The sequence below is a fragment of the Zalophus californianus genome, chromosome 1 (genome assembly GCF_009762305.2).
Source record: "Zalophus californianus isolate mZalCal1 chromosome 1, mZalCal1.pri.v2, whole genome shotgun sequence".
In the NCBI taxonomy this organism is placed as follows: domain Eukaryota; kingdom Metazoa; phylum Chordata; class Mammalia; order Carnivora; family Otariidae; genus Zalophus; species Zalophus californianus.
In genome coordinates this window covers 202,877,666-202,905,322 of record NC_045595.1, presented here as the reverse complement: position 1 = coordinate 202,905,322, position 27,657 = coordinate 202,877,666, and the positions used below count along the sequence as shown (strand labels likewise).

The following is a 27,657-nucleotide window of genomic DNA, read 5'->3' as shown; positions in this document are numbered from 1 at the left end:
ACCAGCTCCCAGTACTGCCCTGAATTATTCTCACTGTGCCTGGAGCTCACAGAGGGTCCTACAAAGAAAACAAATATAATAACCGAGAGGCTTCCAGACCCCCCTAAAAATATCAGTCTTGCACTCTTTCTGACTTCATTTCATGATATGGCTATTTAGAAAATGTTTTATTGATTTCATCTAGTAAAACCCAACAGCCTTTTAAGAGCTAATGCATATAACAAAGATGTCCAGGGGTTGCTGCTCACTTGGAAGATCTGTTGAGAAAGAAAAAGTCTTTCTCCGGTGGTTGGATGGTGGAAAGAGCACGATGTGCAGAATCTCAAGAAGCTGCACGATTCTGATAGTGACCTGAAATTGCAAAGACCAGGTCTAGGGAAGGACCTCAAAGATACCCGTCGTAATGACAGCTTGACCTGATGTGGACTCTCCACTCTCCCCACGACAGCCACACTCTGACTTCTGTGTGTTCTTTGAGGGAGGAGCCCTGCCTCCCAGGCCCGCTCTGGGACCAGCTCACTTAGGGATGCTGGGGAGTCCTTAAACCATTCAGGGCCCCAGTTTTCTCTTCTTCAAAAAGGCTGGGGTTGATGCACATAACCTCAGGTTCCTCTCTGTCCTGAAATGTTTGGACTCCTAAAAGGAAAGAGCATCACCAAAACCAGATACTCATTGTGGCTCCGCAAGCCCATCAAGCTTCAGGGAGCTTCGTGTGGCGGAAGGTGCACTCACATCATGCCATTCTCTGAGCCACACCATCCAGGGGGACACAAGGCTTTAAGCAAGGTGGACAGTGATGAGTGAAGTCAGAACTGGGACAATCCAACCCACCCATTCCACTTCACCAGCCTTCTTCCCCCATCCCTCACCCATCCCTAAAGCAAGGACAAAAGCTGGATGTACTGTTCACAGATGTCATTCTTCATGTGCCATTTTCAGAATCTCCAAGGGAGATCCTGAACCCCCTAAAAAAGAAAAAAAATGCTGATTCGTCTTGAACCGCCGTCTGCTGTACGTCGGTCAGATAAGAATTCTGTAGATCATACACCTGTTACGAGCAAAATGAAGTGGTGATACAGGAGCAGAAGATGCCCCCAAATACCCTACAGCTCGATTCCCACTTGTATCCGGTCAGTGGCGGGGCCACGGACTTCATGTAGAAGACAACCAACTACTGCAACGTACTCAGTGTGTTAAGATTTACCAAATGCAAATAAATGAGGCAGTCAGAGTGAGGGAAAAGTGTATTTCACAGTCATTATAAAAGTACATATATTTAATAATGGTGACATAAATACAGTCCTTACTTACGACCAAATCGTACAATTACAGGTGACTCTTCCTCCTGGACTTCACACGGTGACAGGTTGGTCATGTCCGTCAGTTAACTACAGGCTGACTGAGGTCATGGGCACAGACTAATGACAGACAGTCTTGGGTTGCACAGACAACACACTTTGTACTTACCAAAGGGACAGTCAAATTTCCCATATAAATATAATAAAATAATAAAGAATTTAACATTTCTTCTTTCACTTGGTTTCATAAATTTGTCAGGTGCTCACATACAAAAAATACAGTTGCCCCCCCACCCTTCTTCACTCCCCCCTCACCTCTCACTGGGTTCTGGAATAAACCTGAGTTCACAGTTCAAGTGACCAATGGTGACACGGTCAGTTAGTTGTATGACCGTGTGCGGCTGGGTCGAGGAACAGAATGCATGTCCCAATGAGCTAACAGCGATACAGAAAAACACTCACGTTCTCAAGGAAAGCACAATACAAGAACGAGACATAGAGGGAAAGAAGTTCACAAGGCACAGGGACAGAGCCTGCAAACCTGCAGAGCGTCACACTTTCAAAAAAGGTTCCTTCACCGATCAAAAACCAGACACTTCACGTCAAACGGAGAGAGGTCTTTTTCAGATGCTTTTCTTCTCTCCACTTAAAAAGCTCCATTTTCAATGGAAAGTTCTGGAACCCGGTCTGGAGCCATACAGAGGAATAACACCAACAGCCAGGAGCCTGACTCCTTCCTAACAAGCCCTTCAGCCGGGAGGATCCCAGCGAGGGGGCAGGGAGCAGTTCCAGGGTCTTGTCAAGGTCAGCCGAGACTGGGCGTATCTCAGTGGCTTCCAGGGTCAGCCAAATATCCGCTCTTTCCTGGCTCAGTCAGAAACGTGTAGAGCAGATGGAGGTCATGACGGCTAAATAGGGAAAGACATAAGAACCAGCCCACGGCCTGTTTCAGACTCAATGGGCTGTGGACTAGCCTTGGGGTGACCACAGCTGTGAGTTCTGCTCATGCCTGCACGAGCCAAGAGCTGAAGACCCCAAGCCACTGTGTGACCCGTCTCCTGAGCTAACCGCTATCCAACCCCGTGGTGATTCTTCTTTTTTCCAATTTTGCTCATGACAAAGCAGCCCCCGCCAAGTGCCAGGGCCCAGGCCCCACGTGGAGACAGCCCCAGCAGGCTCCTGGGAGACACGGTCAGACAACACCAAGATCCACAAAACCACACGGGATGGCACGGACACAGAACCGGAGATGCATCTTTGGTTCGAACCTTGGCAAAAGGTATGAACACAGAACGTGGACTCAAAGCACGTTTGAGGAATGCTGCTTTCCTCAGAGAAGACATGGAACTGCATTCTGAACGTGATCCCCGCCGCGTGAGGCTGCTCAGAGCTTACAGCAAACTTGTCCCACCGAAACCACACTTGGTTTCTTGGCAGCTCGAAAACTGCATTGAGCAGAGGTAATGAGCGATGCCTTCCAGATGCATCTACATTCAACCTTAACATCTTCTCTCTTTCTCAATCATTAACTGTAAGTATGTCCCATGCCTTCCAGAAGGTTCAGGTTGTGTTGGCACGGCAGGAAGAACACAGGGCCCGCCACAATCATGCCCTCCTGCAGGCCATGGGAGGGCCAGTGGCCACTGGAAACATCACGTGGGAGAGTGCCGGTGCCCTCCGTGCATATCCTCTCGTGAAAACACGAGTTTGGTAGGATCGCTTCTCATCTCCCCACCCAGGTTTTTTTTAAAATTCTGTTACTTTGATCTGACATCCCCTAAGGAAAAAATCATCTTTGTAAAAGATACGCCGATGCTTAGCAAGGTTCAACCAAAACAGAAGATGGCAAATGTGTGTCCCCTTTGGCCTTTTCCTTTCATTGGGGTGCCCGCGCTTTGGCTCTGTCCTTGCCCCGGTGCCCCTTCCCACACAGAGGGAGGGGGTGTCCTGCTGGCAGTGCCCCGGGCCTGGCAGTTGAGTCAGGGCCTCCTCGGGCGGGCAGGGATTCACCTCTACGAGAGGAAGGGGAACCACCCTGGGACACCGCCAGTCACGTGGGGAGAAGTCACAGTCCTGAGAGGCAGCCACAGAGCACAAAGTGAGCAAAGATCCAAAACAGGCTGGGATGTGAGCAGCCCAGAGGCCGATGCCCCCCAGCGGCCCAGCAGAGGGAGGTGGGCAAGTGGGGGGGGAGTGGGTGGGCTGGGAGGAGAACAGGACGCTGCCCCTCTAGCCACACCTCCTAGTAAATTCCAGCATCTCTGGGGTCCCTGCACAAGCCCGGGTGGTGCAGGCTTTGGGTCTGTGGGTGTGAGCCGCTCACAGTTGGGACACGGCCCGGCAGGGGGAGAGGAGAGGCCCTAAAGGAGGCTCCCACGAGGCCTTCCAATCTTCACAACCCGATGCACGTGGGGAGCTCTGTTCCGTTACTTTCCTAAGAAATACCCAGAACCCTGCCCCTGGCCCAGGTCAGCACTGGCCTTTGAGCCCGTCGGGCACATCGAAGGAGAGGCTCACGGGGGCCATGGGCTGCAGCGGGGGCAGGCTGGCCTCCAGAGGCCTGTCTGCGGAGGGCTGCAGGCTCTGCTGGCGTTTCCGCAACATCTGTCCGATGCCCATCATGGGGAACCTGCCCCGGCTTTTCACGCAATTTGGGCTCCCCAGGGGCTGCGTGGTGCCATTACTGGGAGCCGGAGATGGGGAACACACGCCCTCTTCCTTTGGGGGGCTGTTCTTTTCTTCGTGAGCAAAGGAGACCAGAGTGGGATGCAAAGCAGTTTGCAGAGGGGACAGGCTTCCAGGCAGCAGGGCCGGGGAGAGCGTCCGCTCGCCGGGATTCCCACGAGCCAAGCCCCCGGGTGAGCCTAGAGCCCTATAGTGATGAGACGGGGACAGCGGTTCGGGGTGGTCCTCGCGATCCACGGACTCGAAGGAGCGTACCATATCCAGCACCAGGGGGTCTTCCTTGGGGGGGATGCCAGGGCCCCCAGGGCCCTGCTGAGGGGGCTCTGGTCTCTTGACAATCCTGGGGGTCCTGGGGGGTGGGACGGGAATGAACTCCATGGAAGAAGAAGCCACACAATTGGAGTCTGAGGTTTTGCGGAAAATATTGCGGCAGCCGAAGGAATCTGCACCCAAGAAAGCAAAGGACATCATGAGGACAGTCGCGTGAACGGGGATGGGAACGGCCCTCCCCTGCCTGCTTCAGCCTCTTGACTGAGACGACCCTTCCCCGGGGACACCAGAAGGAACCAAGAAGCAAAGGGCCCCAGCGTCCAGTGCTCCCCACAGGGAACCAGATGCTCTTCCTAGGTTGGAGGGGACAGCAGGCTGGTGACAGGAAGCCTCCCGCGTTCCGGTTTGCCCATGGCACCACCTTGACATCTGCTCTCCTTTTGGCTGCTTAACATTCCGGACCCTGCCAATGAGTCTTTGAATCAGCAGAACCAGAAGCACACACACCCAGCCCACGGGCTGTGGACCCGTGAATTTGGTGCTCAGACAAGCGACACTGGAAGGAGTGCTTCCCTTGTGACTTTTTTTTTTAATTGTGGTTAAAATAAATAAATAAATAACGTAACATAACATAACATAAAGTTCTCATCTTAACCGTTTTCTGGTGTAACAGTTCAGTAGTGTCAAATACATCCGTGGTGCTGGGAAACAAAACTCTTCATGGTGGAAATCTAAAACTCTCCCCACTCAATACTAACCCCCGTTCCCGGCCCCTGGCACCCACCATCCTCCTTTCTGTCTGTGACTCTGACTACGCCGGGGGCCTCACATGAGTGGAATCTCTGGTATTTGTCCTTCTGGGACTGGCTTGTCTCACTGAGCAGAACGTCCTCAAGGCTCATCCGTGTTGTCGTAAGTGTCCGAATTTCCGCCCTCACGACGCCCGACCGACCGGAGCCTCACCCGACTCTGACGGGGGTGACACACTCCTCATCTCTACACAGAAGGCCATGAGCCCGTCCCCATGGTTTCCCCGTCAGGTTGGCACCGCCTGGAATGCAGGTTTGCAGGCGGCGCCAGAAAAGAAAGGGAAACCCCCACCAACCTGCAGCAGAGGGAAATAAAGCCAGGTCCTGCGGAACAAGCCCTGTCTTCACTTCCCTTTTCTACCGGCCCACGTTTTAGGCCCCCGTCCCCCCGTCGAGCCTCAGCTGCAGGAATAAGCAGAGTGATTCACGAGAGCCCAGGGCACAGGGCATCCGCTTGGCCTCACATAAATAAATCCACAGATTCCGGAATAATCTCCTCCTCAGGCCACCACAGATGCCTAAGGTTCACCGGCAGAGAGACGCAAAATTTCACTGAAGGGCTGATGTGTCCGGTGCTCCAGCTGGCACACAAGCCTCCCCTTCCCTCCCCTCCCCGCCATGGCCGTGTGCTCCCAATTGGTGGCCTAACGTCCCCCTCTGCCCAGTCCTGCATCCTTCACTTCCCCGGAGATGGAGAGCCTGCGAGGAAGCTTCCCAGCCCAGAGTCACTGGCCTGCACACTGCATCACCCCCCGCAGAAAGGGCCTGCTCACCAGCCCCCCACCCTGTGAGCACCCTGGCTGGCTCCTCTTCATCCATCCTTATCAGGAAGCAGGAGGCCACACGGGTCAGGAGAGAAAGCTCTAGAGCCAGGCAGCCCAACTGGAAATCTAGACTCTGTCAACTCACCAGCTCTCTGACTTTGTAGGGTTCCCTGTGCCTCTAGAAGTGGGGGTGGGGTGAGCTAAGAGCTTGAAACAGGGTCTGCCACACAGTGAGTGCTCAGTGCTAGAGACTAGGTAAGTTCTGACCTATCATGCTCTCAGATGCCAAGGTGAAGGAAAAAACGCAAAGAAACAAATGGTAACAGGCCCAGGAAAACTACCAGGCGTGGAATCCACCTCGAGCGTAGCAAAGTTATCCAAAGTATCAGCCCTGACGTAGACTTTCTCGGGGACATCCACGGGACGGCATCGTCAAGGGCCCGAATTCGCTGCTGCCGACAAAGCCAGAAGGCAGAAGCACTAAGTTGGGGGATAAGCCGAGCTCCTCCTGTGAGACCCACTGCCTTTCGGGAAAGCTCAAGAATGAAAGTGAATCAAATGGAATTTTCCTCTCTGGCTGAGAACCAGGTTTCTCTTTGGGGAACAGCCCCACTGTTTGAATCCGCCCAACACTTTCCTGCTTCGCCTGCCTGCTTTCCACGCTGCTCACCACTGTCCCGGAGGACGGAGCCTCGTATTTATCAGTTACCTGATGTGCTGGACTCTGAAAGGGGCGGACAAGCCCACGTATGTACCTCATTTAATCCACACAGTAGCTCCGACAGGTGGGTTTCCTTGCGCCAGTAAGGGAACAACTTTGGATCCTCTGAGGGTCAGGAACTTAGCTCACAACAAGCCAACAGAGCGGGGTCTGAGCCCCCCACCCCCAGCCCAGAGCCCAGACTCTTCGACCATGCTTCAGGGCCTTATCCCACAACCCCGGTCTCTATTCCTGCGTCCCAATCGCCACTCCTGAAATATTTTGTACCCCGATCTCTGCTCCCTCCCACAATGCCACGTACCCTGTCTCTGCTCCCACAAGACAGTGCACCCCGCCCCTGCTGTCTCAAAGCCTGCCGGCACGGGTGGCCAAAACCACACAGTCTGGACCTTGACGGTTCTCGGGTTCCCTTGGGTGTGCTCACCACTCTCCCATGGGCACAAGATTCGTGTGTGTCCCAGGGGCCCACACAGCCACCCATGAGGGGGACGCAGTGACCATGCATCTCAACACAAGGGGCCTAATCGGTAGCCTGAGCTGACCCACCTTTGTCAGGGAAGCCGGACTTGGGGGCCTTCCGGTCCTTCAGCAGAGCTTTAGTGTTCTGAATCTGTGTGATGAGAGAGGCAGAGGGCTGTTTGTGCGAGGGCACATTCTTGTCCAGCTTCTTGGAAAACGGCCGATGAAGAAAATCTCCTCTTTTTTCTTGTTCTTTGGGCTTTTCGTCCTTCAAGTCAGAAGTAAACACATGTACTCAGACACACACACAAATACACAATGTGACTCCCCTTTGAAGAGTTATCCAAGGAGATTTGAGAAAGCCCAGCCTCTCAAAACTCTGTTCTCAATTGCACGTTGAGCAACGGAAGAGCCAGGGCCCCGCGGACGCTCCAGGGAGCCCCCCTCCCTAGGCCATAGGCTGGCTCCCGTCACCCTCAGCTCCCTGCACGGCACTGTTTCAAGGTGTTCCAGCAAGGGGAAGGTCACCCCGAGGAGGTCAGTTGTTCCAGAACATGCTGGAGGAGCTAAGGCAAAGCACATGAGGACTTCTGGAAATCTGTAGTCTTCTCTAAAGCAGGGCCCTCAGATTCTGCCCACGGCAGTGGTTTTGCAAAGGCAACTTTGCAAATGAAATGCAACCACTTCCATCTCCTTGTGTACTCATGTGTGTTCAGTCAAGCCAAGGAGGTCGGAACCCTGCGCCATCCTGGGCATTTCTGAGCCTTGCCCACCCTCGGTCACGCAGGCCCTCGCCTGCGCGCTTAACACCGGCACTATTTAGCCATTTTTGCTCTAAGTCTTGCCTTTCCTGAACTCTGTTATAATCCCTCTGACAGGAGAGAATTTTACTATTTTCTATATGTTCCACCCCACAGCCTCTGGCATAAAGCCAGGCACATAGAGAGGCTTAATAAATAGTTACTGAAATGTTAAAGAAAAAAAAAAAGCCAGTGAAAACCAAACTGAATTAAAATCGAGTTCAAGCTTCTGGGAAGGGTGATACCACTCCAAAGTTCCTTCTCTGGCCCTAAAGAGTGTTTGATGTTTACTGTTTAACAGTGTCCCTGACCTCACCGCCAGTGAGGGGGGAAAAAAAGACAGTTTCACATTTTTGCCTTCAATGTTAAGAGCATTTGCAATTCAGGAGAGCTCATCCATTTTTCATGGATGTTGTTGAAAAGCTTCTTAAGGAAGCCTCTCCTTGTGCTTGTAGGGCCCTTTCCAAGGGGGATTTTCAAAGCCTTTCCAGAGTGGGGTTCGTTAGGCTGCCCAGTTGGCGGGTGGGAGAAAATGGGAGGGAAGGAACTGGAAGTGGGGGTGCCGTGCTGAGCCTGAGGGTCACCGTGGGGGCCACAGCCCCTGGGGGACGCTGTGGCTGTCCCCAGTGGAGGGCTGAGGCGGGAAGAAAGGAGAGGCGAAGCCCGGAAAGTGGGTGTTCTCCATCCTTGCCGCCGCACGCCCTCTGGAAGGCTGGGGCAGGGCCAGGCGAAAGGCGGACCCAGGGGACACAGGGCTGGCGAGGGACGGGGACCAGGCTGTGGTCCCTGGGCTCCAGGTCGGCACTGGGGATGCCACAGAGAACACTTGTGCTCCAGGTCATGGTGTAGGATGTTACCGAGGGGAAAGGGGCAGCTGCCTGCTCCAGTCCATCTCAGTCAAGGCCATGATCCTCCACTGCTTCCCTCTCCATGTTTCAATGAAACACCCCCTTCTCGAACACAAAGGGGAGCGAGCTTTCTCACTCCCCTGTGCCCCCAAGCATCAAAGGGCACATGACAGGCTTGTCCTGAAAAGTCTGGCAAAATTTCCTCCTCTCATGCTGTTCTTTCTACCTCTGTTTCACCCCTAAGAGAAAAATCACCAGGTCCACTGTTTACACTCTAAACGGCAAAAAGGCAATCAAATGCACTTCTATGAAACACCATAAAACAGTACTGGAAGGAAAGACAAGATTGCAGCTCCCTCCTTTTCAGGACTGTGTTCTAGAACAATGAGTACATCTTCCTTTGGCCTGCTCTGGGATCCCTACTCTTTAGAGGGCTGCCTGGCTTCATGGCTTCATCTTGGCTCCTCCCCAACTCTCTCTGGCTTCTCAAAAGCCAAAGGGTCAAGATGCAAAGTCTCTGGGGGCCAGCACCACCACCTAACTAGAGTCCATTAGCACTGAGAGGTGTTCTACGCATGAATTTTCTGTAGAAAGAGCCCAAGGTTGGCTCTAGAAATCTCTTCGGTAACTGACAAAGGGATATTTGGCACCAAACAGAAAGCCCCTATGGGCGGGGGAGGGGGGGGGTGGTGGCAAGGGATGGGGCGAATGGAATGAGGACACCTGCTCGGGCCACTCTGTTGAACTTAATCCCAGGATCCCGCACCCTTGTGTTTTTCTCCAAAAGCCCCCAGGACGCCCTTCTCCAGCCCAAAAGAATGGGTGATTTCACGGTGACCAGTTTCTTAGGGGGAGACCAAGAATTCACCACCCAACAGATCCCTGCCCGGCATACACTGCCAGATCAGTCCCTGTGGACGGGTCGACAGCACACACAAGAAACGCGTTTTGTGTACCACCAGCCAATCTCAGCGCCCTCCAAGCACAGGTGACCAAATGCAACCAATCATCCAATTATATCTCTTCATTTGCATGCCCTATTTTCTCCACAAGAGATCTAGGGAGCAGGATGCAAAAGTGCTTTATGTAAAAGAAACAGATCTTCAGAGGGACTCATTATCTTCCCCTTCGACATGCCCACACCCACTCCCCTCCCAGTGAAGCCGCTGCCTCTCTTTGGCTTTCTTCTGATTCTCACAGACTCCCCACACCCGCAACCCCCCCAACCGAACTCCCCAAGGCAGATGAGAGAGGGGACCCCGTGAGGCCCCAGAAGCAAGCCCCACACAAAACAGCTTCCAGTTCCCTATAAACCACATTCCACCCACTGCACAAGTGCGTGGACATTGACAAAACTGGACACTTTGAAAATGTAGCCTCATAAAGGACTGTCTACCCAAGACTCTTCCAGTGTCATGATTGTTTGAGAGGAAAGAGGAAGAAGCTAGTGAGTGATGGTGCACCGGGCTTCTGGAAGGATCGGTCTGCAAGCCCAACAGGCAGTGGGAGGAGGAGAAGCAGGTCCTCGGCCTCTGAGATCTGAGCCCCAGGGCTGGTTCCCTTGAGACTCATCCCTGTGACTCTAGTCTCCTGTGTTCCAAAGAGTGGGCCCCCTCTGCCTTCCTCCCCAGCTTTGCATCTGTGAGTGTAACAGGGTGACCTTCCACTGGGATGGCCCAGGGGTCCGGGTGTTGGTTGCTGGTTCCTTTGGGAAAGCCACAGAGATCTGATTTTGCCACAGGAAAAACATAACAGAGTTGAGAAAAAGAGGGCCTGGTTCATAAATTAGGCCACAGAAGCTTTGGACTGTTGCACAGCCCACTTCTCATATAGGTAGAAACATGAATGCATAGCCAAGTGTATAGTTACAACAAGACAATAAAAAATGGTCAACTAAACATAGAAAGCACCAGTCTGATCTGAGGGGATTCCAATAAACCCACTTCCAATCGGATTCTGCATTTTAATTCCAGACCGGGATGGGGGTACGTAGAATCCAGAGAGCCCTGAGCAAAGACCCACCAACCTTCAGGGTCATATGTGATGGTTAATTTCAAGTGTCAACTTGGCTAGGCCATGGTACCCAGTGTTTGGTCAAACAGCAGTCTAGATGTTGTGAAGGTATTTTTTAGATGCGATTAAATCAGTAGGCTTTGAGTAAAGCAGAGGAACCCCCACAGTGTGGGTGGGCCTCATGCGATCAGTTGAAGGCAGTAAGAGGAAAAGACTGAAGTGTCCTGAGGAAGAAGGAATTCTGCTTCCAGAAGGCCTTGGGACTGAGCTGAAACATCCACTTTTCCCTGGGTATCCAGGCATCACACACACACACACACACACACACACACACACACACTCTCTCTCTCTCTCTCTTTCTCTCTCTCCCTCTCTGTTGGTTCTTCCTGGAGAACTCGAACTAATCCATCATAACCCCCAGGTTCTTACTTGCACAGCATGGAATTCAAGGTCTCTTGTCCAGGTGTCCAGGGAGGCCTATGAAAAGCAACATTTTCAACAATTTAAGAAGCTGTACCTGCCGTTTATCCCCTAAACTCTATCCCCTACCACTTGCAGCTCTGGCTGAGAATTATTCATTTCAATGTTTAGAGACAAGAAGCCAAACTCCTAAACCATCATGCACCTAGGCAGCAGATATTCTACTTCATGCACTGAAGAGATTTTCTAGGTTAGTTTTTATTAAGTCTAAGACACCTAATGGAGGAGTGCTCTCCTGGCAAGGAAGCGGTTCAACCAATGCATTTTCTCCAAGAGCAAAAGCATGCACGGAAGCAGCACCCAGATCAAGATACAGAACCCAACTGGTACCCCCACCGGTGTCCTCTCCCAGCCCCCAAAGGTAACCACCATTCCAATTTCCAACAGCACAGATTGTCTGATCTGATTCCAGACTTTATTTTTACAAGTTGCATAGATTTGAAACACACCAAAAGCAAACATTTTAGTATTTTCCCTTTAAACTTACTGCCCCTGTGATGGGTTGAACTGCATTCCCCCCAAGTTCCTATATTGGAGTCCTCACCCCCAGGACCTCAGAATGTGACCTTCTTGGAAGACAGTCAGGATGGGCAGCGGATCCTGTCCCCTTTGATGCTTGGGGGAAAGGGGAGTGCGAAAGCGCACTCGCCTTCGCCTTTGAGGAGGGGGCCTGCTGGGGAGTCACCTTTACGGAGGTCATCCGGCCCCAATGCAGTGGGACTGAGATTCTCATAAAAGGGGGGAAACTGGACATAGAGACGCACCTGCAGAGAAGAGCTGCAGGCAGAGATCAGTGGTGCTATAAGCCAAGGAACCCCAAACCCAAGGAACCCCCAAGATCCCGGTAACCCCCAGTAGCTAGGAGGCACAGGACAGCTTCTCCCCTCGCTGCCCTTGAAGGGAACCAGCCTTGAGCTCAGACTTGTGGCCTCCGGAACTGAGGGACAGCGAATCCCTGCTGCTCGGTGCCCTGTGTGTGACCCTTTGTTACGGCAGCCCCTGCACACGGATCCGGTCCCTCTGCCACCACCCCCCCACACAGCGTCCTTCCCACGCTGCCCCGTGACTGCGCTGCCGAGAAGCCCTCCGAGGCCGAGCTGACATTGCTCCCCGCACCTTAGTGGACTTTAACAAACATGACCTCCGGCTCTATGTGGCTCTCAGAAGCCAGTTTCAAAATGACGACTGCCCCTCCTCGACCTCCCCCATCCTCGAGGGCCTCTTTTTTTTTTCTTAAGGAAGAGGAGTCCCTGGGGGCACGTGCTCGAGGCGTTCTCAGATGAGACATGTGTCCCACTTTTACAGACATATATGCCACCTTTTAAAGGAAGAGGAGGAGAAAGACGAGGAGGAGAAAGGAACAGGAGGAAAGAGGTCGCCCAAGAACAGTCCTGTAATCCCAAGGGGGACATTTTCTCAACTTAATTCAGCTCTTTTGTCTCCCAGGAGAAAAAGAACTGGAACTGAGAAGAACAAAGAGGCCACGCGCGCTCCCGGGGCCAGGACGTGGGCCCCGAGCCCCCCGCCACCCCCCCAGCCAGCCGGCATGCGGGTGACCTGAAACCCATCCCCCTCCCTGCGGCTTCTCCTGGACCAGCGCCTCGCGATTGGAAGGAGGCGCGCGGAGGCTCTGAGGAGGCGTCTTCACCTAGAAACCCTGGGCCCTTTCAGCTCCTCTGAACATGTTTTCTAACTGGCCCCATTCCACTCTCTGGGCTCCAACAGAGGCAGGTTAGATAATCTAGTAACGGCTCGTAATTTAATTAGTACAAGTATCGCTGCCATTTGGAGAAAACAAACGGATCATAGAAAATTGAAATGCTCTTTTCCCATTAGCGTTCCTATTTAAACCCTGTTAAATATTTCAACAAATGTTTAAAACACTCGCCAGGTGTTTTCAGGCCAAATGAGATAATCATCAGAGAAAAATAATCTGGGTGGGGGGAAAAAAAAACGGCCCCTTTCCCATGACAGACGCTTTCAAACAAACAATCGCAGGGGTCAGGTTTGAGGGCAACCGAGGACACAGACGTCAGCAAGGTGGCTCGGAGGCCATTGCGGGCACACGCATGGGGCACTGGGTGCATTGTTACTTGAGGCCCTCAAGAGTCAAATGCAGACCAAGAGGCAAGAGAGCATCACGGTGAATTCTGCATCCTCTGCACCCCAGCTGAGGTGACAACCCTCTGAGCAAGTGACCCGGAGATGTCCCTCCCTGCCTTAGGGCTTGGGCACCTGGTAATGTCAGTGAGACTTAGGTGCTAGGCTGCAGGTGGGTCTGCCACTGCAGTCAAGCTAGGTGACCCGCCTGGATCATTCCACCTTCTTCCCTTGCGGTCCCAATTCTGCCTGTGACCCGGGGCAAGATCCACCCGATTCTTCCATTTGTTCATTTAGCAAATATTTGCTGAGCGCCTGCTGCATGCCAGAGCATTGTGTGGGACTCTAGGGATACTGCGAGGAGCAAAAGGGACACACTCCCTGCTCCTATGGAACTCACGGTCCAGAGTGGGAGAGAGATCTGAGTCAAACACTCCCTGAGCAAACAGAACGTGCAAATGGGACGAGCTCCAGGATGCAGAATGGGGTGTGACAGCCTGTAGAGAGATGGGACCCAATGGCAGAGGTCAGAGAACGGCAGGGGTTGGAATCTGAAGACAGAAGATACCAATCAGCAAAGAGAGGTGAGGGGAACATTCTGGAAGAGGGAACAGGGTGTACACAGCGCCGGGAGCCAAGAGAGCACAGAAGTCTGAAAGGCCCCGTGGGTCTGAGCCCACAGCAAGAAGCAGGGCTGCGTGTGTGGGTCCGGGGGACAAGGCTGGAGAGGCAAGCAGACACCAGTCTAATCCGCGACATGGCGGCCATGTCACCGACTTTGCCTTCCAGGTTAAGGAAGCCTTCGAAGGCTTGCAGCAGGGAAGTCACGTGATCCCATCTGAGTGTGGATGGCTCGGCTCTGGCTGGTGTGCAAAAAAGGGAGAGCCAGGGGTTCATGGGGAAGGGGGGGCGACCAGTTAGGGCTGTGGCCAACATCCAGGCCGGAGGCGGTGCTGTCTGGGATGGGGTGGGAGGGCAGAGACGGAGGGGGTGTTGGGGTTTGAGAGGTTTAGGAGTCAAGCTGGCAGACCCTGCTGACAGGATCTAAGGCTGAGGAAAAGTAACTCCCGGGTTTCTGCCCTGTACTTGGGGGTGGGGCTGCCATCTGCAGAGACCCTGGGGGTGGGCCAGTTCCAGGCACGCTGGTTTGGGGACACCTTCGCTCATGCAGGAAGAGGTTTAGTAAGCAATTGGCCGGAGGGGTCTGGAGCTCAGGGGAGTCTGGCCCCTACACTGCTTCCGCCCTCCTGCCCTCAGCCTGAAAGCCATGCGTGGGCTTGCTGCTCAGCCCCAGCGCACACCCGGCCCCCGCAAAAGCTGATGCGCATCCTCATCGTGCTGGTGCTGCAGCCTGTCTCAGAGGAAGGAGGCCTCCAGTCTGGGGTCACCACCCCCAGCCATCCCTGGAGTTCCTCCCAACTTCCTCTGCCCTCACTTCTCACAACCCCGTATCCTTCAAGCAGGGGGTGGGGGGGGGGGCACGGCCTCTTCCTTCCCTTCACTGCCAATGCCACCAACAGAGAGGTCTATGCTCACTGTCTCCACCTCCCTTCTTCCCCTTCTGAAACCCATGCAATCTCTTTCTGCCTTTGCCACTTCCACGAGCTGGTCTCTGTAAGAGCCCCCAGGGTCTAACTAACTGCTCAGCCGACACCGCTGACCACTTTACACTCGGCCTCTCCCATGGTCTCCCTGGTGCCATTCCCAGCAGGGTCTCCGGCACGCTCCCTGGCCACCCCGGTCATCCTTGCCACCGTCCCTCCTCATCCCCACCTCCTTCAATCTCACTGTCCCCTAGGCTGTGCCTAGATGGGACAGCCGTGCCATTCTGCCCCGCCTTGACGCTCAGGGGTGGCCTTCCCTGGGCTCCTGTCACATTTACATGTGACAAGCTCTGTGTCACCTGTGTTACTGGACTGGCTTGGGCCACGCCGCACGTGCTGTCGCTGCCAAGGAGCCTGGCATGATGCTCAGTCACCACCCACCCTCACTGCAGCCTTCGCTCAAGAAAAAGCCGGGAGAACTTCCTTCTCTGGTGACAGGCCCGGCTTGTGCAATAATCAGGATGAAAACGGAGTCCGACAAGGGAGGAGGGAAGCGGGCAGGCCCGTCGGCCTCCAGCAGGGCAGGGAGGAAGGAGGGCTCCCCTTTTGATCTCTCCTCAAACGAAAACATTCTGGAGGCTTGGGAGGGGAAATCAAGCAGATTCCCAGGAAAATTAGTGAGAAGGCAGAGAAGCCACATCTGACAAAGCACGGAGTGAGGAGTCCCGGGTGGGTGGGTGGGTGGGGGCGGCCTCACCCCGGGCCCCGGATCTGGCTTCCCAGGCACAGTCTCTTCCCAAGCACGCATGTGGGGGTCCAAAATTGGTACAACTTGCCATACGATACTAGTTTTTACTCTGAAATCAAAGAATCTTGGTATCTTCGCTTACGTATGTACTAGGTAGCATCAAGTTGTCAAGGACAGGTGCCCGGAAAAGCTTGCTTTCATCCAGCACTTTTTCCTGTCCCTCATTTTACTTTTTCCTTCTGATGCCAAGCGTTACACTCACGTATATTTTTGAGTATCTCATTTTTGCCTTTTGAAGACCTCACAATGGTTTCCAACCTTGGACACTCAATGGCATCAGCCAGGGACCTTTAAAAAATACTGAGCCCCCCACCACCACCCTCTGCCCCCGATTCCTGCCCCATGAGATTCAGTGGAATTGGTCTGAGGTGCATCTGTGCACCCACATATTTAAATGCTCCCGGGTGATTCTAATGTGTGGCCACAGCTGAGAACCACACAGTCTGACGACTGAGAGATCGTGGCTCGACTGGAAACCATCTTTCGGGGCTCAGTTAAGCCAGTAAGTATTTGTCTTTTGCTGCTTCTGTGTCCCACCATCATTGGTTTCCTGTCCATTCTGCTCTCCAAATGGGAATCCACTCTTCCTAAGCGACCCTGGGTTTTGCTTTGGGGGTCACTCACCTCGTAGGGCTCCTTGGTGGGCCTGCACTTTTCTATCTGGTAGAGCTGGGTCTTGTAGCAAATGCTGTCCTGGATGTCAGATTTCTATCAGAGGAGAAGGGGGGGAAAGCATGGCTTAACTCACAGGAAGCAGAAATGTCCATTAAGTAGTCGTTCATTTTTAAAGCAGCACTTGGCGGAGAAAGTGTCAAAAGTGGTTGGCAAGCCAGTTAATTGCGATGCAAAGCCTCATCTGAGGATGGCCTGCAGGCGGGATGCGGTAAGGCGGGGAGCCCCGGACCCAGAGTCAGGCAACCTCCTACTGTTGACCCTGGGCACATCACCTCTCCTTGCTGGTCTCAGATTTTTCATCAGTGCAATGAAGGCTACTCTAAGATGTGAAAGCAGAAACCAAATACGTGAGCTAGAAAGAATAACTTATTTTATTGACCTATTAAACCGGATATGGACCTTGCTTATTGGCTTATTGAAAAACAATAAGCCTCATCTGCCCCACCCCCCAGTGAGTCACAGCAATTCATAATACAGCTTAAAGATGATGGCAAACTGTATCTAAGATGATCTAGGTGCATGATTGACATGCAATCCTGTCTGGAGACGGGTGAATTAAATGACTAATTAGTTTGCCAACCAACAAATATTCACGGAATGGCCTTACATAAGGCCCCAACATAAAGTCCACACTTCTTGGTTTTAGGAAGAAGAAATGACAACCAAGAGAGAAAAGGAGAAATGACAAACAATTAAGGAATTGTTAAGGTATGTATTTGGGCGCCTGGGTGGCTCAGATGGTTGGGCGTCTGCCTTCGGCTCAGGTCACGATCCCGGAGTCCTGGGATCGAGTCCCACATCGGGCTCCCTGCTCCTTGGGAGCCTGCTTCTCCCTCTGTCTCTCTGTCTCTCATGAATAAATAAATAAAATCTTTAAAAAAAAAAAAAGGTATGTATTTTACTTTTTAGTTCACTAGTTTCAGTTTTAAAATTATACTTGGGTTGTTAGTAATTGGTTGATGAGATTAATAGCTGGGACAGTGCATACCATGCAATTAAATTACCCGTGTGTGGAAATTATGGAGCAGACCAGCTGTAGCTTTCCGTGGGGATTAATTCACTCTAGTTAAAAGCAGCCCCTCGCCTAGACGCTGGTTCTCAGACCAGGTATGTCCTATGATTGAAGGGTTAAGTGCAAAACAGACACAATACAATAAAAACCTTCTCCAGCGAGAACCACATTAGCTGAGTTTCCAGGGAACGTTCTCGGTAGACAAAGACTGGCTCGGCTTTGCAATACTTGCGTGCCACCCCAATGCTGGGCAGAGCACAGGAACAGAAACAAGCAGATGGCAAGAAACAAAGACAAATCAAGACACAGCCTAAGAGCTTTAGTGATTGTTTAGGAAGAGTGTGAGTAACCAAAATGTGTATCTGTACATGTGGAGACAGAGGAAAGAAAATATTTTAAAAACTAAAGTCCTGGGGCGCCTGGTGGCTCAGTCGGTTGAGCTTCAGGCTCTTGGTTTTGGCTCAGGTTGTGACCTCAGGGTCGTGAGATCAAGCCCCGTGTCGGACTATGCACTCAGTGTGGAGTCTGCTTGAGATTCTCTCTCTCCTTCTCCCTCTGCCCCTCCCCCTGCTCATGTGCATGCTCGCTCACTCGCTCTGTCTAAAAATAAATAAATGAATCATAATAAATAAATAAATAAATAAATAAAGTCCCTTGGGGTGCCTCGCTGGCTCAGTCAGTAGAGTGTGTGACTACTGATCTCTGGGTTGTGAGTTCAAGCCCCACGTTGGGTGTAGAGATTACTTAAAAATAAAATCTTAAAAAAACAACAAAACAAAAAACCCCAAAAGTCCCTCCATCTTATCGATCGGCATCCAAAGAAGTTCTGCCAAAAGAATGTTTGAATCGGCTAGCTTATTTAGGAAAGTAGCAATTTCACCCTTTAAATATGGCATTGTGAATTTGATAGCTTCATGGAGACACTTTCTAAAAACTAATTTTTGAACAACAGTCATCATTTGAAAAAAAAATCAGTGTGTTGATCCTCTTTTCTTCCTTTTGCTTGACAGCTATTTAAATTCTTAACTACTATCTTCTACCACAGTGGTCCCCAAATGGTATGACCTTGAACCCATATAAGTGAAAAAGGTATAGGAAGGCACCTATAATATATGCATATTTATTTATAACTATAAGCATGTACCACTGTACTAACAGATCACATACATGATAAAATACATATCAAATAGAATTTAAAAGGATAAGATAAGAAAGAAACATGGGGCATGTGGTCTCACAAAAAGGAAACGGGAAGCAGCTTCAAGTCCAGTATCTTTTAAGTTCATTATCACGAGAGAACAGAGAACCTGGGCACGGTACAAGAGATTTTCTTACTCCTTATCACATAATAAAATGATATAAAAAATATACTGTGTCACAGCACCTAGGTGGCGCAGTCGCTTAAGCGTTCAATTCTTGGTTTTGGTTCAGGTCCTGATCTCAGGGTCCTGATCTCAGGGTCATGAGGTCAAGCCCTGCAACAGGCTCTGAGCTCAGCATGGAATCTGCTTAAGAATCTCTCCCTCTGCCCCTTCCCCCCAGCACTTGTACCCGCGCACGCACGCGCTTTCTCTCTCCCAAATAAATAATCTTTAAAAAAAAAAACTGTCAAGGGTCCTGTCTTTCTGGCCTCAACTTCTCTCCTACAGTAGCTTTCCTGCAACTGTGACACCATCTCAAAGCTGCGTATTTGTCCCCATCAGAAGCGTCATCCCATCACTGCGGACGCAGGGCATGTTCCCGCGCCCGCCCCCCCATAAAACACTGATCTTATTTTTAAAAGCCTTTTACTGTTGAGAATGCTTCTCCTCATGTACATCTTTCCTTTGGTGGTTCACCCAAAAAGTACTTCTGTGGATAATTTCCCACTGGAGCAAAATTGAACAAATTCCCTAAGCTGAGTCAGCTTAGAAACATCTGCACTCTCGTCCAACTGTTAACAAACCTCCCAATGAGCTTCTTGGTCTATTCAGCACGTTTTCTAGACATCTCCCAAATCTATTTGCTAAAGAGACACACTCTGACCATCTTGTCTTCTGGGCATTATTGTGTGGTCCTTTCTGCCATGACAGGGAGAATATCATTTCCCCAACTGTAGGTGGATTTTCATCTTTAGCGCTAACAGAGAAACCTCACAAAAGGTTTCTAAGCCTATTGTTTAGTGGAATTTTGCGAAACACTGAGTTGGCTATCACATGACTTTAAATTGCACTGAAAAAAAAATAGCGCACTGAAAAAGCTCTAGAAGCTCTTCATGTTCTGTTTTCTAAATGTCTTCCTAACCATGACAGTCCCACACCATCAGATCCCAAGGTGCCATGTACACAGGGTGAGGGTCGCCCTTCGTGACAGTGGATTTGCAATCAAATTTCCAATGGGCTTCCTGACAATTCTGAATCTCTCTAACAGGCTGACTTCCTATCAGAACCCGTCAGCCTCCACCATTCCGAGTAGGAGAAACAGGAGTGGTATGCAGAACCATACTGCCTTTGATCAAGTTTTCCATGCAGAATTATTAAGCAGAGAGAGATGATTTAGTCAAAACTAGACACCGAAGCATGTACATTCCTTCCCCAGGCATAGATGAACTGCTTGTGGCAGAAGGACAAAGGTGACCAAGGCATGAGGGTACCTCACCTGTTGCACAGGACACCTACTCTCTGACGCCCAGACTGAAGGCACCAGGGTCAAGCTAGTAAAGCTCAGTTTCATTTTACTTTCCAGAGAAGTAAATATAAATAATGGCTTCCTCATAAATCATGCTTTAGAGATGAATGCCTGAGAGGCATTGCTCCCCAACTTTTATGACCACAGAAGTCCTGATGCCTTTAACATGGGAACCCAAGGAGCTCAGAGGCAGACAGAAAACGCAAGAGAGAAACTGAAGGGGAAAGTGGCTTGAATCTCCCACAGTGCCGCCCAGGGCTTACCTCTGTGGGAGGATTATTTGAAAAACACCTCAGGTAAAAAGCGCTAGCTACCTGAGAAGCAGGTTTTGCTACTATTTTATCCCACATTCAGAAACTCAGCCTCCCATTTAGTTTAAATTAACAGCTCAGATCAAGTGTCAGCAACTGAGAAACACTCTAGGTGTAAGAGCTCCTTTTTCCATGGAGAGCAGAGAAAACTGCCACTAGGGCCCCACTCACCCCTGACAAATAGCGCTCAAGTTTCTTGTTTAAGAGGAAGTAGATGGCGAGGATGTGGCAGGCGCGGTTGGAGAGCACAGTGTTGATCACGTCGCTGTTCTTGTAGCCCAGCTTCTCCGTCATGTGAAGCACCACACTTGGGCTCAGGTCCTCCAGGGAAATCCTGCCCAGCAGAGAGAGCACCGGTCACCTCTCCACCTCCACTGAGGGGCTCCAGGGCCTCCTCAGTGATGCTCACAAACATGGCGGCACAAAGCATCCCACCGCCCCCCACCAATCAGGGCCCCAATGAACAATCGTGTCCAACCATCCATTCATTCATTCACTTGACTTTTTTATTATGAACAATGTCACACAGACAGAAAACTAGTGAGAAGAGGATAAATACCCTTTGTGTACCCAACACCAGAATACACCACTGTTAACACTTTGCCCTATTTTCTTCATTTATTTGTTTATTTAGTGCTCAAGTATTTTAAATCACAGGCATCATGACCTTTCATTCTTACACACCGCAGTGTGTACCTTTAAGATCCAAGGACATCTCCTACAGCATCACAATACCATCCACATACTCAATAATTTAATAATTTGTAATAATTTCTTAGTATTCTCTAATATCTAGACTATATTCAAATTTCCCCCAATTATCCCTGAATTGCTTTACAATCTGGCACTCTTTTCTAAAAATGTGTTTATTGGACGTGGGTAGAGCCCACACTTGAGTTGGATGTAAGTTGGGCTGGGAAAGGAGCACATTCAGGAGCCAACCCAGACTGTGTTAAAGGAACAGTGTGGGATCCCGCGTTCACAAAAGGGAGCTGGGGGCTCGGCCATAAAGTAGGGTGCTCTCGGAGGACAGATTAAAGCTTCTTATGAAGATAAATTCCTTGGTTAGAAACGAATGCCTGCTATTCATTTATCTACTCATCCACTCGTTCGTTTATTCATTCCTTCAACAAGTCCCTGTTTTGTGCAGTCGACATTGCAGTAGGGAACAGATGAAATAAATTCATTTAGCCTTCATGAAAATCTTATGAGTAGGTACTATTAGTATCCCCATGTTACAGATGGAAGAAACTGAGGCCCACACCTGTGAAGTGACTTGCCTTGGGGGTCCCATAGGCAGGAAGGAGGAGCCCCAGAATTCAAACCCTGGCAGCCTGGCTCAGAGTCTAAGATGCTAAACCTCTACACTCAGCAGCTCTCAAATAGACACGAGGAAGGGCTACGGAGAACAAGAAAGCAGTCTGAGGAGTATAGAGTGTGTGTGCGATGGTACATCATCAAACAGAACATTCTAAATCCCTTAAGAGATATAAATAGGGCACTCTGAGGGGAAGGCAAGCACATCCGGCCAGAGAGCTCTGTAGCCCACCCTCCACCAAGGGTCCGAGGACATTTTTTATGGGACCTCGGACCATAATACCCTGAGAAACCACACAGGACAAGTCCATAATGATACAGAAGAGGAAACTGACTTGCCAAATTTACAGGCCAGCTGAAAAGGGCAGCAAGGGCAGACCTAGGTTTGCGGACCATCTTCCACCACCCATCGGTATAACCTACAGCAGCACTCCCTCGTTAGAGGGAGTGCCACCCAAAGAAAATGCACGCAAGGAAACTCAAAATCTGCCTTCTCCTCCTTGTTGGCCATAAAATCAAATTCTAGATAACTGATGGGGGGTGGTTTGGAATGACTAGCGGTAAAAATAATGTTTCTTAAAAAAGAATACAATTACTTGAAGTTTGCCAAAGCACTTACTAAAGCAGAAGGCTCGATTTTGGAAACTATCCAGTAATGAGTGTGGGCGTGGCCCTGCCCCTGGCCAATCAGACCATGGCCCTGTGTCTTGTCCTTGGCCAATCAGACCACGGCCCCATGGCCTCACCCCTGGCCAATCAGATCACAGCTGCGTGAGCCGCCCCTGGCCAATCAATGGGCCGCCACCCTCAGCAGCCCGCCCCCCCTACTCGCAGCAGGTCCCGGAAGAGGGGTGCCACCAGGGTGGGGCTCGGGGGTGGCAGTGAGAAGGGGGCAGTAAGCAGGGGCAGGCACCCCATCTCTGCCCTTCCATAGCCACTGTCTTCAGAAACACGAGAGCTCTGCCCAAAGACACTGTCGACTCTATTGACTGAGAGTACTAAACATTTTCAATAAGCAACGTGTATATTTGGAAGTCTGCAATCGGTTACTTAATTTTGACTATCTCCCCATGTTTGGACACGAGTAAAACGTTCCAGAACACCAGGTATAATTCTAAGTAAATCTGCATTAAATAACCTATTATACCACTTTGGCCTAATTTCACCCTGTTGCCAATGACCTTTCCCTCCCGCCCACCTCCAGAGCTAACTGGAGGGTGGGAGACTGTCCAGGCTCGAGCAGGGCGATGGAGGAAGGCAGCCAAGGTTATCTCCCTAAAAATATCTGCTTCTAGCACACAGGGAGGCTGGCCCCTGCACAGCAAACTGTTGACTGACTGGCATGAATATTTATTATAAAAAGTTGACTTTTAAAGATATTTTCCTCTTGCCTTTTGGAGATCAACTTGGAAGCCCAAATGACTTAACAGAAGGCTTTACAGAAGAGTGATACAAAACATAAGCCCTGTATTTTTGTTCTTTCCCCAAAGTAAAACATTTTTAACAACATCTAAAATAATGAAATCTGAGGCTAGGTTTGTTGGGAAGCTATAAAATATACTTTAATACAGTCCATATTCCTTTCCCTGATCACATGCTCTGACTCCATTTATCTGTGCTCTGGTCAAACCAGAAAAATAACTATCAAAAGCACTGTTTGTTTCTTTCTTTTTTTGCCTTACACATTTTTCAAAATCAAGACTGTAAAAAACCTACCTCCCGCAACAGTTCAGATTTCTGGTTTTGGTACTTTAAAACAGAACAGTGATTTGCCTCCGGTACAAAATGAGCAGTGGGCCTTGTATAAACAGAAGATAGTAAGCGGCTGTTTCCTTTAACAGACATGGTTTTAACCATTTTCACAACCTGGCTAGTTCATGTGCAGCCTTTACGCTTCTGACCAAGTCCAAAGGCAAAAAAAAAATTGCTAATCTGGCAAAATCCAGTACAGGACCCTTGAATTTGGTTTAATCTACAAATGCCTGACAACCACCTGTGGAAAAGCTACAGAATGAGGCGCCACGGTAGGATTCTTTGTGCATGAGGATGTGGCCAACAAGGAGGGGGAGACTATTTCTAATGCCAGCTCCGCTTCCTTCCAACAGCTGCCACCCTGGGTGGATTGATTATGCTCATTTAGGCAGTGATTACGTTAGCTTAATGACTCACGTGGCCGCCACCAGCACCCCCTCCTCTAGCGGAAAGCATACCTGTGTGCTGCCGTCCTTCGTGAGCATTGGTAATGAGCCATGGCTCCTCGGCTTTGCTTTCCATCTCACGTTGAGGTAATATTTCTGGTGTCTGTTTCAGACACGGGCCAAGTGGAGCCAGTGGTGGAAACCAGCAGTATATTTCCAGGTTCCCCCGGTAACCTGAGTAACCTAGACTTGGTTTAAATTACTTCTCAAGAGTCAAATGCTAGAATTCTAGATGGCAATGGAGTGAAACTACCTCATCTATACTCACAGTGAGTGTAAATTTGGCTCAGTAGCATGGATGCAAACTCCATCTGTGGCCTCTTAAAGTTCTTCTAGAACTTTCTCCCCAAGACAGAGCCCTGCCTGCCCATCCTATTTGGAGAACTCTGTGTGACAGCTTTCCTACAGCTTGGTGGATGTTTCCAGACCTTCCTGGACATTCTGAAAAATATCTGTCCCCCTCATCAGTGGTCCTTGTTCTCATCTGGGCTTCAGATTACAGTGAGTAGGCCCAGGCCCTAGAGTGTGGGTCCCAGAACTGGAAGGTATTTGACCCATGTGGTCTTCATGTTTGCTGTAAAGGAACCAAGGTGAGGGGCCTCATGCCTTCACTCGGGGCAGTTAACAATATGTCAAATGAGTAGGAAGAAAGTACAAGGGAATGTTTTCTTATACTTGTTTTCAAATCTGTAGTCAGTACGGCAGCAATGGCGACATGTGGGCCACCACGAGGTGCCCCTCAGGGTTTCCACGGTGTGGATCCCCGCCTGCGAGCCTTGCCTGAAGCATTCTCCTCTTGGAAGCTGCTAAGGTGAAGCCTTCACAGGAAGTCCACAGGGAAACACAGCCTGAAGCAACTGTCTCCTTCTACCGCCTTTCCTTCTTGACCCCACCATTCCGAGCAGGGGACTCGGGGCTAAACTAAACATCGGAGCAAAGATGCAGAAGAGGGGCCCGAGGGGTGGTTTGAATGGGGAGAGGGCCAATCCCACTGGATTCTGCCTGAGGCTGGTGGGAGAGCCCAGGAATGGATCTCACACACACTCAAATACAACCAGATACCATCATAGACACACTCAAACACACACACACACGCACACACACACACTCAGGCCACAGCTAGTCTGAACGGTCCCTCTGTGTGAATTAGAAAGAGGTGCCACTCTGTGAAGATGTAAGCCCCTGGAGCAAGAATGACAAGGGGAATGTGGCGCGGATTCCAGGCTCCACCCACCCTCTGCTGGGTGCCCTGTGCAGGGCACAGTCTGCACAACCACATGGGATAGCCCCCTCTACCCTTCCTCTTGTGCACTGAGGTGGGCCTGTCCCTGGAGGTGTGGGCACAGAGTGGGGGATGGGCAGCGAAGAGAAAACGCAGCTTTTCCTTGAATCATGTACCACTTCCTGTCCAGAAGTATTCAGGGCTCAGGAGGCAGCCCCATCTGGCCTGAGAAGGGGTCCCTCTGTGTGTACTTACCTGTTGGGATAGGTGACATTACACGGCACTTTGCCCGTGTAATTCTCATTAAGCCAACGATTCGCCAGTGCTTGCTGAATATTGGGCCTCTTCACAGGATCTGGTTCCAGGAGAGAGCGCAGGAAGTTGATGGCACCTGGGAAGACATTAGGCAAACATACCTATGTCACAGACCGAATGCAGATGCCACCGAGACTCAAGGCAGGTGGTCCACCCGGGCTCCTGAGTCATGGCCAGCACTGGTCTATTCCCCAGATCTCCGGGTGCCTCAAGTCCAAAGAGTTTAAGATATCTGTCCAAGGGCAGATATCGGTGAAGCAAGACCCAATTCGGGTCTCCCCATGCCCTGCACTTCCCAGGACAACCTGTGGTCTGATCTTGCAGCCCATCTCTAAAGGTGAGCCCAAGAGCTGTTCTATTTCCATGCTTGAAGGGATAAAAGAAAGTAAAGAGAAAATGCTTGTTCTCAAGGTGGGTTTTTGAGGAAGTACTCAGAAAGGAACCAGAAGGTAAAGGCACTCTGAATTATAGCTTCTAACTTGCCTCTCACCATGTGACACACAGAGTCTCAAGAGACCAAGGGAGGTCCTGCTTTCTTTCTGGTCTTTTTTTTTTTTTTTTAAGAATTGGGGAGAGGGGTGGGGAGGGGCAGAGGGAAAGGGAGAGAGAGAATCCTAAGCAGGGTCCATGCCCAGCACGGAGCCTGACATGGGGCTCCATCTCACAACCCTGAGATCACAACCTGAGCTGAAATCGAGAGTCAGATGTTTAACTGAATGAACCACCCGGGCACCCCTTGTTCTTTCTTTTAAAGCCATTTTGCATGGCCGTCCACTTAGTCCCCAGACTCTGAACGGACAAAACAGTGCCCAGACCAGCCAGAGCCCACGCCCATGCAGCCAAGCCAATCAGAGAGCCAGCTTCAGCGAAAGTGTAAGTCAACTCTGTAACAGCCACCCAAGTTTTAAATGCCTAGTTTGCGTACCAAGTTCCAGTAAGCACCACACTATAAACCCATGTCTACTTGATAGGCCCTTTCCTTTTGTGCTCTCCCTCAAAATGAAGGGGCTGCTTAGGCAGAATGTATGCCAATCAAGTTTGTCCTTATTTTGCCGCTGACCGAAGTTTGCTGTGGTCATATCAGTGATGCTGAGCATGGTAGGTAGCAAAGAATATGAGAAGCAACTGACAAACTATAAAATCCCTCCAGCCCCCTTTCCTTTCCATCCCAGGCAAAAAATGCCCTGGGTCTCCTTTCATTAGACAAATATTTAACAAAGCACCTGCTGTCCATCCGGGCACTAAGGATAGGAAGCTGGTTCATCTCTAAGTAGATATTTGCATCCCTGAAGATTATAACAATGTAAGACAACTGCATGACATGGGAAAACATGTGTATAATGCACAGGAAGGTCACAGGCTCCAAAATTGCTAGCAGGAGAATACACATTAACACATATGGACAAAGAATGCCAGGGATTACTTCAAAATGAAGATGGTCTGTCTTGCTTGAGTTGTGCGATTATGACTTTCTTTTTATTCTATGCTTCTTCTCTTACGGAGCACGTTCATATCATCTTGGCACTATAAAAAATATCCTTTTATGTAGCTGTGTCCATGATATCCAATTTCCAGTAGACCAAGTAATAGACTCCAGAACAGAGTCCTAATTTGCTTGTTTCCCATTCTTTTCTTTTCTTTTTTTTTTTTTCTTAAGATTTTATTTATTTGAGAGAGAGAGCGTGTGCTGGAGAAGGTGCAGAGGGAGAGAGAATATCCAAGCAGACTCCGGCTGAGCATGGAGCCTGATGTGGGGCTTGATCCCACGACCCATGAGGTCAAGACCTGAGCTGAAACCAAGAGTTGGACACTCAACCGACTGAGCCACCCAGGAGCCCCAGTTCCCAAACTTTTCTATCCTTCTCTTCAAAGTTATCTTTCAGTTTTCTAACATAATCTAACCTCTTGAAGAAAAGTCACTTTCTCACAAGCTTTTAGTTGTCATTCTAATACTGTTCTTATAGAATGGTAGGTGTTTTCTGTCAACCCATTTTCTTCAGGGTAGAAATCAAGCGCTCAAAAGAGGGGCTGATGGTGATGGCAGAATCCACCCAAAAGAAACAATTTTTATTTGCTCATGCCACCGGGTAACTCCCCCAGTGGGTTCCCATCCAGTTGGTGTGGTCACCAGAAGGTCATTTCTCATTAAGAATGGAGTGGGTAAAAATATACGTGCAGACACCAGCTCACTCATGAGGTACATTTAATACTCTAAGTTTTATAGCTGGGTCTCCAAATAAAATTTTCCTAAAATATTCTTCAATGGTCTGAAAAGCAAAGAGATCTCCAAAAAAAAAAAAAAAAAAAAAGACGACGAAGAAGAAGTTCCTCTTTCTGGAAC

The 27,657-nt window shown here is 50.2% G+C and overlaps 1 protein-coding gene across 1 annotated transcript in view; it reads right to left on the bottom strand.

Moving 5' to 3' along the window:
- Positions 1-1,229: 1,229 nt before the first annotated feature.
- The window catches only part of HUNK (hormonally up-regulated Neu-associated kinase), a 101,459-nt gene continuing 75,031 nt past the window's right edge, over positions 1,230-27,657 (bottom strand). The window contains exons 6-11 of the mRNA XM_027581720.2: positions 25,257-25,392; positions 20,436-20,598; positions 16,224-16,307; positions 11,097-11,144; positions 7,094-7,274; positions 1,230-4,426 (exon numbers count right to left, since the gene is read on the bottom strand). Of these exons, the coding sequence (XP_027437521.1) occupies positions 3,768-4,426; positions 7,094-7,274; positions 11,097-11,144; positions 16,224-16,307; positions 20,436-20,598; positions 25,257-25,392 (1,271 nt within the window). The 3' untranslated portion in view covers positions 1,230-3,767. The remainder of the gene's footprint in view (positions 4,427-7,093; positions 7,275-11,096; positions 11,145-16,223; positions 16,308-20,435; positions 20,599-25,256; positions 25,393-27,657) is intronic.